Source organism: Macaca nemestrina, chromosome 7 (assembly GCF_043159975.1).
Source record: "Macaca nemestrina isolate mMacNem1 chromosome 7, mMacNem.hap1, whole genome shotgun sequence".
In the NCBI taxonomy this organism is placed as follows: domain Eukaryota; kingdom Metazoa; phylum Chordata; class Mammalia; order Primates; family Cercopithecidae; genus Macaca; species Macaca nemestrina.
The window spans coordinates 55,431,459-55,447,624 of record NC_092131.1 but is presented as its reverse complement, the minus strand read 5'-3'; the positions used below and the strand labels follow the sequence as shown (position 1 = coordinate 55,447,624).

Sequence of the window (16,166 nt, the reverse complement as noted above, 5' to 3'; positions counted from 1 at the left end):
TAAACACAGAACTATAACTATTTTTAAATGCATAAGTATATGAATACTTAAAATACACCATATTTAGTAAATGTAGAAAGAATCAATGCTATTGGCCTATAAAGAGTAAGAATATTAAATGTATGACTACATTGTTTTCAGTAATTTTTGTAAAGCAAATTTTGTTCGAGTGTACTTAGTTCTGCTCTCTATCATGAAAAAAATAGTAGATTAATGAAATATTAACTATCAAACCCCTGGGTGCGAGAGACACAATTTTGAAGGTCAATTATTTCAAGCCCAAAATTATAATATTTTTTAAATGAGGAAATGTAGTCCTTTAAAAAATATTAATTTTTATAAATCTCAGCATTTCTTGCATGATAGGCCAGAAAGAATGCATCTGTAAATATTTTAATGTAAGTTCCTTATTTCATGCTTTTCTTTAATCATTTTGATGGGAAATAATTGTTTTAAAAAGAATCATTAACCTTTTTATATAATGGTGAATTCACAAAGAGATTTACATGTACACCTATGTTAAACATGATTTTTCTAGCACCACAAAAATAATTGGATAGCAAAAAAATGTGCTTTTAAACAATTTTTAATATACAAATTCGATAAGATGAATATTAAAATTCAATCAGTAATTATAATTATGATTTTATATTTACATGTATGCACATTTTTTTTTCTTTTTTTTTTTTTTTGAGATAGTGTCTTGCTCTTCTGTTGCCCTGGCTGGAGTGCAGTGGTATGATCTTGGCTCACTGCAACCTGTGCCTCCCAGGTTCTAGCGATTCTTCTGCCTCAGCCTCCCGAGTAGCTGGGACCACAGGCATGCTCCACCACGCCTGGCTAATTTTTTGTATTTTTAGTAGAGTTGGCCAGGCTGGTCTCGAACTCCTGGCCTGAAGTGATCCACCCACCTCAGCTTCCCAAAGGGCTAGGATTACAGGCATGAGCCACCGTGCCGCGCCCTAATTATGATTACAAAAGTCAACAGATGAAAATAAAGACCATCATGTACCAATTGTATATGTCTACATACTTGAGGTATTTCATAATATCCCATAATTCTGTAATGAAATAATTTCTTCAAAAAAAAAAATTCCTGGCTGGGCACAGTGGCTCACGCCTGTAATCCAGCACTTTCAGAGGTGGAGCCAGGCAGATCACCGGAGGTCAGGAGTTCAAGACCAGCCTGGCCAACATGGTGAAACCCTGTTTCTACTAAAACTACACACACACACACACACACACACACACAAATTAGTCAGGTGTGGTGTCATGCACCTGTAGTCCCAGCTACTTGGGAGGCTGAGTTGGGAGAATCACTTGAACCCAGAGGGCAGAGGTTGCAGTGAGCCGAGATCACACTACTGCACTCCAGCCTGGGCTACAGACCAAGACTCCATCTCAAAACTAAATAAATAAATAAAATAAAAAGGATATTCCTTACCCAGTTTTTTCTGAGAGCATATATGTTGCTTTAGACTTACTTGGCTACCAGAAGCAATTTCAGTACATTCAAACTAACCTTCCAAATGCGTTGAATAATGATACTATTTCTTGTCTGGTTAGATGGAATTCATAACTAGGTCCACTTTCTGGCATATTTGCTATCAATTTCTCAGAAAACAAGATCTTCAGAGCAGTGCCCAAACCCTGAGTCTATAACAGAAATAAGAAAAAAATAAAAATTAGAAAATTATTCATGCAAAGGGTAAATGAGAAATAGGAATGACTAGATTTGCTTACCTGAAGCTTTCCCCACAGACGACATTTAAAACAACCAACACAATCCATGATTCTTGAAATATTTCTAAAATGCAGTCGAAAGTCCTCCTGAAAACAATTTAACAAAATTTTATTAAGATGTACTATACAATCAATTACTGAGTATTTTCAGAGCACGTTCTATGTGCCTAACACTGTGCAAGGTACTATGGGGTACCAAAAATGAGAAGAGCACTAATATTCATTGATTTTACATACCAGATCCTTACATATACAATCTCATTTAATCTTCACCATGAATCCAAAGGTAGATATTATTATAATCTACACCTAATGTAAAAAACAAGATTCAGAGTGTTTAGGTAACTTGCCTAAATTCCCACACTAGTAAACAAAAAAACTTAGAACCCAGGCCTGCCTGACTCCAAAGCTAAACTATCTGCAAAAATATACAAAATAACTTTGTCAAGGTGTCCATGGTAGATGATTAACTACATGTCAATAGGTGGAGAAAGGAGGGTGAGGCAGGGTTAGAGACCATCATTTACCAGAAGGAATGAGGGAGGGAATGAGTGAAGAAGGTTTCTTTTTTTTTTTTTTTTTTTTTTTGAGAGGGAGCAGCGCCCTGTCACCCAGGCTGGAGTGCAGTGGCAGGATCTTGGCTCACTGCAAGCTCCACCTCCCGGGTTCACACCATTCTCCTGCCTCAACCTCCTGAGTAGCTGGGACTACAGGCGCCCACCATCACGCCCGGCTACTTTTTTGTATTTTCGGTAGAGACGGGGTTTCACCATGTTAGCCAGGATGGTCTCGATCTCCTGACCTTGTGATCCGCCCGCCTCAGCCTCCCAAAGTGCTGGGATTACAGGCGTGAGCCACCATGCCTGGCCCATTGTTACCATATCTTAATAATATTCTCTATCTTGGTTTCAGTACCTGTCCAGTAAGAGGTACTAATTTTTTTATTTTTATGACCACATGACATCCAAGCAAGAGGTACTAATTTTAAACCTACTTTAAAAAAACTAACCAGTAATATTACTCTACAAAGATTCTGTGATCTTTTAGGTTTCCTTTAAACTACAGCTTTGACCAAAACTTATAGAAAAATCATACTTTTAACAATAACAACAGAGTAATAAGGTTACTCTAAAGAACATGTTCCCATCCTATGAGCTGTTGACTTCTAGAAGACTTAATAGTTATTATGAGGATCTACAAAATCCACATGGAGACAAGACTGTATACCACAAAATAAATAGCTCACATGTATGCACTATAAATTTCCAAATGGATAGAAATGTTATGATCAATAAAACACAACTTTTACTTTAAAAGTGTTACTAAATGCACGGTAGCTTTTTGGCAATCATATTTTCAAAATCAACAGATACTAAAAATACTCTGTCATGAGAAGAGGCCTTGAAAGTTCCTGAGTATAAGAGACTCTCATACTTGTGAGAGTTGGAAGCCTCTGTTCTCAAAGATTGTGCTTGCTTTTGTAGATGCTAATTTCAATGTCCGATTCTACGTTAATTCAAATACTTGAAAGTGACAGCTCTCGAGTAAGTCTTTGTATGACATGTACAGAGAGCAGGCATGGTTGTACAATAGCCAAATAAACACTGTAAAAGTAAAACCAAGCACATCAAATAGCATGCATCTTCTGCTTAAGTGAACTTAATATGCTAGGACCAAATTAATAGGCTAGAAATTTACTAGATCAAATTAGTAAAAATTAGTAAGGATTTCACAGGAGAAAATCCTTGTGACTTAACAAATAACAATCATGTACAATAACTTGAGTATATCCCCTAATTATCTCAGGTTAGAAAAAGTATGGTCCTTAAAATAACCAGTACCTAAATCACTTACAGATTTTACTTGTTTAGACATACAGTTTTAGGTCATCACTTTAAATTACAGCCAGTCAACAGAATGATCAAGCATTCTGTGATTCATATTCAGTGAAACCAACTGACCAGTTCTTGCGCAAATTCTCAAATATTTTACAAGTCTTCAAATGAGATCAAATTCTATTTGAATTGAATGCTAAATAATTCTCCTTCATACAAGTCCTCTATTTCTAACCATACATTGATAGGGTACTAAGGAAACAAGATGAGATTTTTAAAATTAATTTATAAATATGACTGTTCAAATCGATGTTTACCAGAAACCACTTTTTAAAAAAGTAAATCTTTGATAGTAGCATGTTTTGTTTTTTACATCTTTCCTGTAAAAGATTCAGAAAAATTCTCTGTTACATAAAGAATCTCTACCTAAACTTCATAGGACATTAAAGGTGAGTGTTTCCGAGTTTTGATCAAATTAAAACACTGTGAGAAATCCTTCTAATCTGCACGATTTAAAAAGAGCTGATGCCAGAACACTTTCCAATAAAGCAGCAAGTAAACTAAAAAAAAAGGAACATATTGAAAATAGTAGGAAAAAAAGAAGTCTTATTACAGCATCTTCCCCCTCACTTTCTAGTTCCTGGAAGCTGTTTAGGCAGATTATATAAGCACTGAGGTATGTATTTGTAGCAAGAATGCTTCAAGTAGGAGGTAGATGGGAAGTCAAGAATAAGTATTATCTAACAGCAAAAAAACTGAGTGCATAAAATCAGCTTCTTTCATTACAGAAAGAAAGAATAAGAAGCAGAGGAAGATATTTGTAAATATTTTGATGAAATCAGGCTGGCTATGGTGGTGGCTCACACCTGTACTCCCAGCACTTTCGGAGGCCAAGACAGGCGGATTGCTTGAGGCCAAGAGTTCAAGACCAGCCTGGGCAAAAACAGTGAGACCCCCAACTCAACAAAAAAATTTTAAAAGTTAGCAGGGCATAGTGGTGCCAGCCTGTGGTCCTAGCTACTCAGGGGGCTGAGGTGGGAAGACGGCTTGAACCCAGGAGTTCCAGGCTGCAGTGAGCTATGATTGTGCCTCTGCACTTCAACTTTGGTGACAAAATAAGACCTTATCTCTTAAAAAAACAAAAATATATATACAATACGTATGAAACCAGACATATTTATACAGAAATCTATCTATACATATCTACCATATCTAGTATCTATATCCAGTATCTTTATTAAGACAAAGCCCAAATCATTGTTAATTGTTACCATATCTTAACAATATTCTCTATCTTGTGTTTCAGTACCTGTTCAGTAAGAGGTACTAACTTTATTTTTACTATTTTTCTATAACCAGATGACATCCAAGCAAGAGGTACTAATTTTAAACCTACCTTAAAAAAAACAACTACTCAATAATATTACTCTACAAAGATTCTGTGATATATATATATGAGATTTCATATGTACATATATATAATTGCGTGTGTGTGTGTATATATATATATAAAAAATCAGATCAAGCCCAGTAGTACGGAGGGCCACCTGCCTCTACTTACCAGTAGAACTTTGTAAGAGAGAAGAGAAATATAATTTTACTTGACCCCCTCTGGAAATCCCTTGAGGGTGGAAGCTCTCTTTCCTTTTAATGACAAAATATTGTGCTGTGCACATAATGAGTGTGTAATAAATCTTCCTGGTGATGTTTGATATTTATAGTATTATGTGGCAAATACATACTCAGAGATTGTCTTGCCTGAGGTTAGACCCTATTAAAAGGCAAGGCAATGACAAGACCCCATTCTGTGGGGTATTGAATCTATTCTTTCCCAACTGCACACTGGTATTCGTAACTGTCTTTAATTCCCAGTGAATAAGATGAATGGAAGGGGGTGTAATGGCTCATGCCTATAATCCCAGCACTTTGGAAGACTGAGGTGGGAGGACCACTTGAGCCCAGGAGTTTGAGACCAGCCTGGGCAACAGAGCAAAACCCTGTCTCTACTGAAAAAAAAAAAAAAAATTAGGTAAGCATGGTAGTACATGCCTGTGGTCCCAGCTACTCAAGCTACTCAGAAAGCTGAGGTGGGAGGATCGCTTGAGCACAGAATTTCAAGGTAGCAATGAGCCATGATCATATCACTGCACTCCAGCCTGGGTGACAGAGTGAGATCCTTTCTCAATAACAATAAAAAAGATGAATGACAAAACATCACACTGTGCCTTCTCCCACTAATGAAGATCTGTTAATTAATATCATCTTCAGAATTCTCTTCAGCAAAAGATAGACTAATATGCTACTCATGCATTGGATCCATTTCCTTTAATTTATTACATCTGTTACATGAGATCATCAATGTGAAAGGCATCTATAAGGTGTACAGCAATATACAGATATCAGTGTTACTTTGAATATAATGCAAAATAGAGTTTAAGTGGCACCTGCCTTTGGACTTGATTTTTTTGAGGAAAAGAAAGATAATGATTCTGATTTTTTTCTTATTAATTTCAAGATGTATATATCAAGATTTACTGTTAAGTATACATACATGTATTTTTTTTTAATTGACAAAAATTTTATAGGTTTATGGATACAATGTGATGTTTTAATGTGTATTTACAATGTGAAGTGATTAAACCAGGCTAATTAACAAATCCATCACCTCACCTAATCATTTTTTGTATAGTGGAAACTTTAAAATCTACACTTTCGGCAATTTTGCAATATACAATGCATTATTACCACAGTTACCATTCTGTGCAGCAGATCACTAAATCTTATTCTCCCTAACTGAAACTTTGTACCCATGGATCAACATCTCCTTTTTCCCCACCCACCCCCAACTCCCAGCCTGTGGTAACCACCATTCTACTCTTTTTTTTTTTTTTTTTAATTAAAGACAGGGTTTCACACGATGTTGCCCAAGCTGGTCTTGAACTCCAGGGCTCAAGCAATCCTCCCACCTCAGCCTCCCAAAGTGCTGGGATTACAGGCCTGAGCCACCGCACGTGGCCTACTCTCTACTTCTGTGAGTACTATCTATGGGTTTATATTCGTATCTGCATAAGTGTTAATCAGTTTGTATCTAACGATTAAGATAAAGTATAAAATAATTACCTTTAGTTTGTGTGCTTCTTTTTTATCCCCAGCAAAAAATGAATTCTCATCAAAATGCAAAGGAAATGACCTGCATTTTAAAACAGAGAATATTCATTTTCATGTGTTGTAAATATTAAAAGTACTGCTAATACAACATTTTACTGGTCATGATAAATAAAGAGGAGAAAACATAGTAAAACCAATACTCCAATGCCCAAAACAAATTCTTATCCTCAAGCCTCAAATCTCGATTCTAACTGCATGAGATAATTATAAGTACCGAAATTTGACCCCAAATCCAATTTGTTCAAATAAACATGAAAATAATACATTATCAAATACTAAAAGAATGGCTCTTAAAACTAAAAATGTGTGCCTCTCAGTACCCAAGTCAAAATAAAAACAAAAGCAAAATTCAATTTGAAAAGACCTACAAACAAAATTAACTTTTAATTATGTTCTAAATAGTTTTCCTTTCTCTAAATGAATACTTAAAAATTTCAGGCAGAGCACAGTGGCCTGCACCTGTAATCCCAGCACTCTGGGAGGTCAAGATGGGTGGATCACTTGAGCCCAGGAGTTCGAGACCAGCCTGGACAACATGACAAAACCCCATCTCTACAAAACATACAAAAATTAGCCCGGTGTGGTGGTTTGCACATATAGTCCCAGCTACTTGGGCTGAGATGGGAGGACTGCTTGAGCCCAGGAGATCGAGGCTGCAGTGAGCCATGATCGTGCCACTGCACTCCAGCCTGGGCAACAGAGGGAGACCCTGTCTCAAAAAAAAAAAAAAAAAAAAAAAAAAGAAAATTGATTTTGTACATTACTTGTCACTCTTCTATTAATGTATAAATTTTAATATATAATTTACTTGATTTCATGAAGTATTTCCAGAAGTAACATTTTGTTTTCCTCATCCTGAATTTTATTTCCAGTAAAGAGTTGAAAATCTGGGCGCTCGAAGAATGGTAACACTTTGGATAAAGCCCTTAGTTCTATTAAGTAGAGAAAATACAAGTTCTTAAGCCTTCTTGGACCTTCTCCTTCAGTCAAAATTCCATCAAATCGCTGTTGAAATTCTGTAATGTTGTGTCCCCATTTCTTTTCTAACCAGGTCTCTAAGGAAGAAGAATTAAATATTAAAAACTGAATTTGACAATTTTTACTTTAATTATCTTAGGTTATTCATGCCTGCAGAATTTCATTTAGCATTTTAAATTATATAATAACAACCAGAAAATGATTTTTCACAATTTAGCCATTAATAGTTTCATATTAATATTTTATTTTCTAAAACCCATCCTTACAATGAATTCAAAGTTTTACTGAAAAAGCAAGTCTTATTAATAATAAAAATCATTCTTAATTTTTGTGGGTGCATAGTATCTGTTTATATTTATGCCATACATGGCATATTTTGATATAGGCATATAATTTATGTATTAATCACATCAGGGCAGATGAAGTTTCTTGATACTCTACATTTTTAGTTACTTTAAAATGTACAATTAAATTGCTATTGATTACAGGGTCATTTTTATGGGTATAATAAAAATTATTTATAAATATAAATAAAATCCTGAATCTTAAAATTCTGAGTTCTGCTTAAACATTTTAAAAAATGTGTTATGTATTTTTCTTTGAACATGTGGTCTCTCTGCCTGCAAACATACAGAATTTTAGTTTTGATTTACATAGAGTTAGCTATGCACATATATTACTCTAAAAATAAACCATAGGTGCAAGAAAATTATAGAGTAAGTGTGTTTGGGTGAGTATGAGTTTGTACCTGTTTTCAGAAGAACAGAGCAATACTGGAACAAAACAAATATTTTAATAAGGTGACTAATTTACTAGAAAACTGAAAACCTCAAAAATGCTGAAAGCAAATCTATACTCTGCTTTTTATTAAATTCATTACTGTAAAATCTTCTGACTTATGATTCAGAATTTTCTGTTTTTCTTTGCCTAATTCTTATGCTAGACTTATAATTCTCTTGTCTCTTATAATTTTTTTTTATAGTTTATGAGGTATTCATTATGTGAGCTGGTCATGACGAATAAGAATGATTTTTATAAAATTTAGTAGTGCACACAAAACAATTTTTAGATGTATTTCCAAAATTGTGTATTATATTTTATTTAATTAGGACATTCCATTTGTTCTTTTACTTGAAGAATTCTACATAAGCCTATTTTTTTTTTTACTTAGTTTATTCTCATTATAATTGACATAAGCAAATTTATATATTTATTGAGTCAATTTGTTCAGGTAAGAACTAGGGATGCTTCACAAGTCATGAGGATTTTTTTTATATATAAATGTAGCAAACAAACATACAATACTTGCTGTGTAACAAATGCTCCATGATAAGCCATAAATATTCCTGCTACAGTTAGTTTGTAAGTTCAAGTCAGAGAAGGAAAATATTAATAGTGAAGAAATAAGATTGATTCTTCATGTGGAGATAACATTTTTCCATGCTGAAAAGCTAAATCTTGCTGAATTTAAAGAGAAATTCTGTTTATTTTATTTCCTAGTTATCTTTAGTTTTGTTTGTCCTATTATGTGTCTTCTAACTGTGTATTCATCACAGCCCTTCTTCTTTTTCTATGAGATGGCTACAGTTTTCTCACTGTTGTCTTCATGCTATGTCATTTTACATGGTACTTTGTAGGTTGTGATGAGAAAGTTGGTATTTTTAATGCACTCAAAAATTGGTTTTAACTAGAGAGTTTGCTTATCAATATAACTTTCACATCAGTTAATTAAGATAAAAGGCAAACACTGTCCACAGGTAAGAGGATTAAATAACCTAGCATTGTTTTTCTCTGCTTGTAAAAGGAAAATCTTATTAAATTCTTACACAGGTGAGGCGTGGTGGCTCATGCCTGTAATCCCAGCACTTTGGGAGGCCAAGGCAGGTGGATCACGAGGTCAGGAGTTTGAGACCAGCCTTACCAACATGGTGAAACTCCATCTCTAACGAAAAACACAAAAATCAGCCGGGCGTGGTGGCACAGGCCTGTAGTCCCAGCTTCTCAGGAGACTGAGGCAGGAGAATTGCTTGAACCCAGGAGGCGGAGGTTGCAGGGAGCCAAGACTGCGCCACTGCACTCCAGCCTGGGCGACAGAGCAAGACTCTATCTCAAAAACAATAATAATAATAATTCTTACACAGTGTGACACATATCAAATTTGCTAGAAAATATGTCATAGAAATTAAATTAGGAGTTAATTGTAAGTGAAGAATTTTAAATTTAATGTTCTATGATACACTTACAGCACATGTTTCCATGCAAAATCTTTCATTTTTAAGTGTGAATGTTAAAGGTAGAAAAATAATAAAATGATCTCTGTGGATTTTAAATTTGAAATAATATTTCTTTTCCATATTGATATTACAACTCAGAAGAATTTCTCACTCTTATTTTATGTGATTTTTTTTTTAGTGGGTGAAGGTCAGTCTACAGCTTATATTCTTAGTCAACTAACTGTAGTCAACTTCTTGGTCATTTTCTCTAAAAAAATTATGAAGATCATGGCAACTTTTAGATTAAACCATTTTCTGGTTTTTTAATGCAAACTTGTTTATTGTGTTCACAAAGTGGCCAGTCATAAGACCATAAGCAACGCCTGCCCTTTCAGTGGCTTTCCTACCATTACCATCTGTAATCAATAAATGTATATTTATTTTGTAAAACATAATATTTGGAAGTATATATACATTATCAAATGCTTAATTCTAGGTAATTATGCCACACAGTTAACGTTTCTGTGGCAAGAGCAAGTGACATTGTCAGCATTTTTCAAAACTACAAATACATTATTTTGATCTATAGTCACTACACTGTACAAAAATATCTCTTGAACTTATTCTTTCTATTAACTATAATTATGTATTTTTTTATCAACATCTTTTCAAACCCTCCTTTCTCCTAAATACCTTGGTGTCTGGTGGTCACCACTTTACTCTCTACTTCAGTAAGATTAAGTTTTTTAGAATCCCTTTGTAAGTGAAATCATGAAATAATAATCCATGTGCCTTGCTCGTTTTGACAAATATAATGTCCTCCAAGTTCATTCATGTAATGGAAAATAATAAAATTTCCTTTTTTAAAGATGAAAAAATAATAATAATCAAACTTCTGAATATAAACATATTCATAAAACCTAAATACACAATTTGAAAATGATGATCTAAAATTACTAATGAGTTTAGGCCAGGTACAGTGGCTCAAGCCTGTAATCCCAGCACTTTGGGAGGCCGAGGCGGGTGGATCACCTGAGGTCAGGAATTCGAGACCAGCCTGGCCAACATGGTGAAACCCCGCCTCTACCAAAAATACAAAAAATTAGCAAGGCATGGTGGCCTGCACCTGTGGTCCCAGCTACTCAGGAGGCTGAGGCAGGAGAATCACTTGAACCCAGGAGGCAGAGGTCACAGTGAGCCAAGATCACGCCACTGCACTCCAGCCTGGGTGACAGAACAAGACTCTGTCTCCAAAAAAAAAAAAAAAAAAAGTAAAATTACTGATGAGTTTAAACTGCCATTTAAAATCAAAGTTATGGCCAGGCACAGTAGCTCACGGCTATAATCCCAGCACTCTGGAGGCCAAGATGGGCAAATCACTTGGGCCCAGGAGTTCAAGACCAGACCAGCCTGGGCAACATGGCCAAACCTCGTCTCTACAAAAAATATTTTTAAAAATTAGCTGGGCATGGTGGCATGCTCCTGTAGTCATGAGGTAGAAGGGAGGACTTGGTTCAGGAGGTGGGACTCAGGACACTGAACCAAATTGAAAACTAGCTAAAACAGGGAGGGGGTTGAAGCAGCTTTCCATAACGCACACCCACCAGTGTGCCATGTCAGTTTCTCATTCCCATGGCAACATGCAGAAGTTACCACCCCTTTTCCATAGCAATGACCTAGAAGTTACTACCCCTTTCCTAGAAATGTCTGCATAATCTGCCTCATAATTTGCATATAATAAAAAGTGGACTATAAATATGGCTGCCGAACCGCCTCTGAGCTGCTGCTCTGGGCACACTACCTAGGGGGCAGCTCTCCTCCACGAGGGGCAGTACCTCTGCTGCTGCTGTACCCTGCCACCACCAGCTGGCCTTCGAAATTTCTCCTGGGCAAAGCCAAGAGCCTTCCCAGGCTAAGGCCCAGTTTTGGCCATCATACGCTAGACTGGGCAATAGAGTGAGACCCTGTCTCAATCAATCAAGCAATCAATCAATGAATAAAATGGAAGTTTCTATATTTTGTTTCTCAGAGTTGTGATACTTTAATTCCAGAAGAAATATGATACTGATGAAAATCAACCACAGTCTCATTTTCAACCGTATTAAGGCAAAAACAGCAGCAGGAAAGGCTTTTTACCCATTTAAACTCCAGGCCTGATACTGGCACACAAATAAAAAGGTTCTGATACAATAATATCTATCAAATAGCAAACTGTGCTGTTAGGAGCTATTTAAATTCCCACAAGAGAACAAGAATATTTCCAAAGTGATATGGACAATTTTGAGCAGCTTCTTAAAAGAAGGTAAAGAGAGTTAAGAGTATGTTGAACTGTTCAATTATGTCTATAGTTACCACCTTTCTGATTACTACCATTTAAGAGTGAATTTTTACTTCCTAATATTCAATCAGGTCAACCTTTTCCCATTCAGGTAAATGCCAGAAAAATTTCAAGAATATCTAAAAATAAGAGTGGTAAACTGAATAAAAGTAAATGTCACATACCTTGTAAAAGATATCTTGCACTCAAATGCACATTAATGCTTGCATGTAGGCCAGATATAAGTCTGTAGAATGCTCTTTTTTCTACACAGAGACCTAAGAAAAAGCAGTGACTTAGAAATAAAATTTCATATGTGAATCTTGTAGACATAAAATTAATCTCATGAGAAAAAGAAATCATTGAAATTTATTTTAAAGTTTCTAATTACCTTCTAGCCAACTGTAAAAAGTGTTCTCTGAAATCAAAAGAAAAATAAGTCATAAGATTGGAAAATGTCAAAATACAAGGTTTTCAAAAGTTTTAAAGCATTATAGCAAATTTGTGCCAAACAGCAATTTAAAGATTGTTTAACCTAACAGTCCAAGTCTTAATTGCAATTTCTCGAAAGGAAGAAGAAAAGTTTGTGGTATGGATTCAGTTAAGTACCAATCTGCTGCTTGGTCTTTAAAAGGCTTTAGCATTGCCTTAGGTAGACCCAGTCTCATAACTTTCTGGTTAAAGTGTTTTACATGAGGTCAAAATGCAGAATTTAAATAGTAAATCAATCAAGAATGGGAAAATACCTATCCTTGATAACAATTCATGCCATGAAGACTAAGGATTCATTACATGCCTTTTAAATTATAAAAAAATTAAAATGATGACAGTATTGGAGGGGTACCATTTGTATTTAGCTGATAATATTACATGCCATTCACTATTTCAAAAGAGCAATTCAGGAAAATGTTACAAACACCAAATATCACTTATATTCTTATGACCTAGTAAGATCATTCTCAATATATTTAATGCCTAGTAATTCTACAAATACAATAATGCCTAAATTAACATGATAGAATACTACCTAACTAGTCAACATGGTCAAATAACATACAACTATGAAAATAATGGCAGGGCACAGTGGCTCACGCCTGTAATCCCAGCACTTTGGGAGGCCAAGGCAGGCAGATCACGAGGTCAGGAGTCCAAGACCAGCCTGGCCAACATGGCAAAACCCTGTCTCTACTGAAAATACAGAAATTAGCTGGGCGTGGTGGTGGGTGCCTGTAATCCCAGCTACTCAGGAGACTGAGGCAGGAGAATCGCTTGAACCCAGGAAGCAGGAGTTGCAATGAGCCAAGATCGTGCCATTACACTCCAACCTGGATGCCAAGAGCAAAACTCCATCTCAAAAAAAAAAAAAAAAGAAAACAACAAGAATGTAAAGAATGTAGAACATGGCAATACATAAAAATGTTTACTTTAAATATACAAAAGGCATCAGAAATAATCATTACAACTCTATAAACATTCATGTATGCATTTGCTACAGAGATGATAAACACTGTACAGTGTTTTCTACTAAAGTTGCTTACAGTAATGTTAAAAATGAACCAAACAAGCATAAAAATAATGGAAGGAATGGCAAAGGGAATAAGCAATAAATTGGAATATATAAAAACTCAAAACATCTATTTGTCAGAACACTTCATAAACAAAAGCAAAATGCAAACAACAAACTCGGTAAAATGTATGTTGCAAATATGACAAAGGGAAAAGATCCTAAATATATAAAAAGCTCAGAAACTAAATAAAAATGCTGAAATGCCCACTTAAAAAGAGTGTATAAATAATACGAATTTAAAAATTCACAAAGGAAAAAATAATATGGTAATAAGAGGCAAAAAATGTTTGATCTTACAGGCAATAAAAAATGCAAATGAAAACAAAAGATATATGACTTTACCTATCAAATAAGATAAAAATATGATCATCTTTAATGCTGACAAGTGTTGGATAAAACTACTTATATATGTAAAACATAAATATCAAAATGTTAGCAGAGAAGTGTATCTGGTAGTAACTAAGGGTGTGGTTCCTGGAGTCAAACTGCCTGATTTAAATCTTAACTCTGCTACTTACAAATCATATTATTTTAGGCAAGTTGCTGAACTTCTCTTCATCTATAAAATGGAGACAGGAATAATACCCCTAGGATTGTTGAAAGAATTAAATAAAATCATATATGTAAATTGCTTAGAAAAGTGCCTGGCACAGAGTTATTAATTATTTGGGAATGGTGGGATTATAAGGAATTTATTTCCTTATAAAAATTTTCAAGGTTCTTTTTTTCAAGTTTTTGATCATGAATTAGGGAGTTAGGGGATAATACTGCTTAGGACCTAGGCTTCCAGTAAAATTTTCAGTTCATTGTGTGTCTGTGTGTGTGTGTGTGTGTTTTTTTTTTTTTTTAAAGACAGAGTCTTGCTCTGTTACCCAGGTTGGAGGGCAGTGACTCCATCTCAGCTCACTGCAACCTCCGCCTCCCAAGCTCAAGTGATTCTCCCGCCTCAGCCTCCCGCATAGCTAGGATCACAGGCATGCACCACCACACCCAGCTAATTTTTCTATTTTTAGCAGAGACAGGGTTTCACCATGTTGGCCAGGCTGGTCTCAAATTCCCGGCCTCAAGTGATCAGCCAGCCCTGACCTTCCAAAGTGCTGGGATTACAGGCATGAGCCACCATACCTAGCCAAGAAATCAGTTCAATATTATAATCCTGAAGTACCTATTCTCAAGTTGACCTGACTGTGGTCTAAACAATCAATATGATAGCTCTCAGGAATAACCCTTTGATATTTGGCCAAAATCAATACTTGTAATAAGACAGTTTCTCTAAGGATGGCTCCCACAGGTTAACGATCTTTTTTCTGATACTAAGAGGTCTTCAAATAGAATTTTAAAATCATAGTAGCCTCCTTTAATGTGGCTACAGTATAGCATAGAACTAGGTTGACACTCAAGGCAAAATAAGGTTACTCAAAACTGAAAATTGTAGAATCACATGTACCAGTAGCAAATATGAGGCATCTTTGGAAAAATAATCTCACTGCTAAACAATTTCTCTTCCAAACAGGTCTGAGTCAGCATTTTATTTAGCTGCTACAGTTACTATAATATAAAGTACAATAATAAAATAGCAATGTTATCAGACTTTCGTATTCTGTTATCTAGACATAAGGCAAAAGCAATTCATAAGAATTATGTTCGGAAAATAGATGATTTTGAGGGAAAGAAAAGTGATACTTCACATTTTAGCATTTTCACCTAGATAGACTAAAGCTAAACGCCATTAAGTCTTTTCATATTGTTAAGCATATGGTCTTAATACCAAATGTTGGCCGGGCACGGTGGCTCAAGCCTGTAATCCCAGCACTTTGGGAGGCCGAGACGGGTGGATCACGAGGTCAGGAGATGAGACCATCCTAGCTAACACGGTGAAACCCCGATTCTACTAAAAAATGTTTAAAAAAATTAGCTGGGCGAGGTGGCGGGCGCCTGTAGTCCCAGCTACTCGGGAGGCTGAGGCAGGAGAATGGCGGGAACCCGGGAGGCGGAGGTTGCAGTGAGCCGACATCGCGCCACTGCACTCCAGCCTCGGCGACAGAGCGAGACTCCGTCTCAAAAAAAAAAAAAAAAAAAAAAACCAAATGTCATTTCAATTTCATCCTTGAAGCAAAAAGACAAAGTAAACCTCATGTATGTTGAAACTGTTAGCATTAGTTAGACTTGGCAATGACAACTACATCCAACGAGTCAGCATCAACCTTAGAAGCCAGCTCTGAAATCAACACTCATCATTCCCAGAACCTTCCCACATGAAACCCAGCAGATCCTAGAGTTCAACAGTAAAAGAGACAGGACATTTCCCTGGCCTGAGGCAATGGGGGAGATGGGGAGTGAACATG

At 35.8% G+C, this 16,166-nt stretch overlaps 1 protein-coding gene across 1 annotated transcript in view; it reads right to left on the bottom strand.

Moving 5' to 3' along the window:
- The window catches only part of LOC105481816 (endoplasmic reticulum oxidoreductase 1 alpha), a 59,109-nt gene that overhangs the window by 4,255 nt on the left and 38,688 nt on the right, over positions 1-16,166 (bottom strand). The window contains exons 10-15 of the mRNA XM_011741564.3: positions 12,646-12,672; positions 12,440-12,532; positions 7,555-7,801; positions 6,699-6,768; positions 1,744-1,830; positions 1,523-1,656 (exon numbers count right to left, since the gene is read on the bottom strand). Of these exons, the coding sequence (XP_011739866.1) occupies positions 1,523-1,656; positions 1,744-1,830; positions 6,699-6,768; positions 7,555-7,801; positions 12,440-12,532; positions 12,646-12,672 (658 nt within the window). The remainder of the gene's footprint in view (positions 1-1,522; positions 1,657-1,743; positions 1,831-6,698; positions 6,769-7,554; positions 7,802-12,439; positions 12,533-12,645; positions 12,673-16,166) is intronic.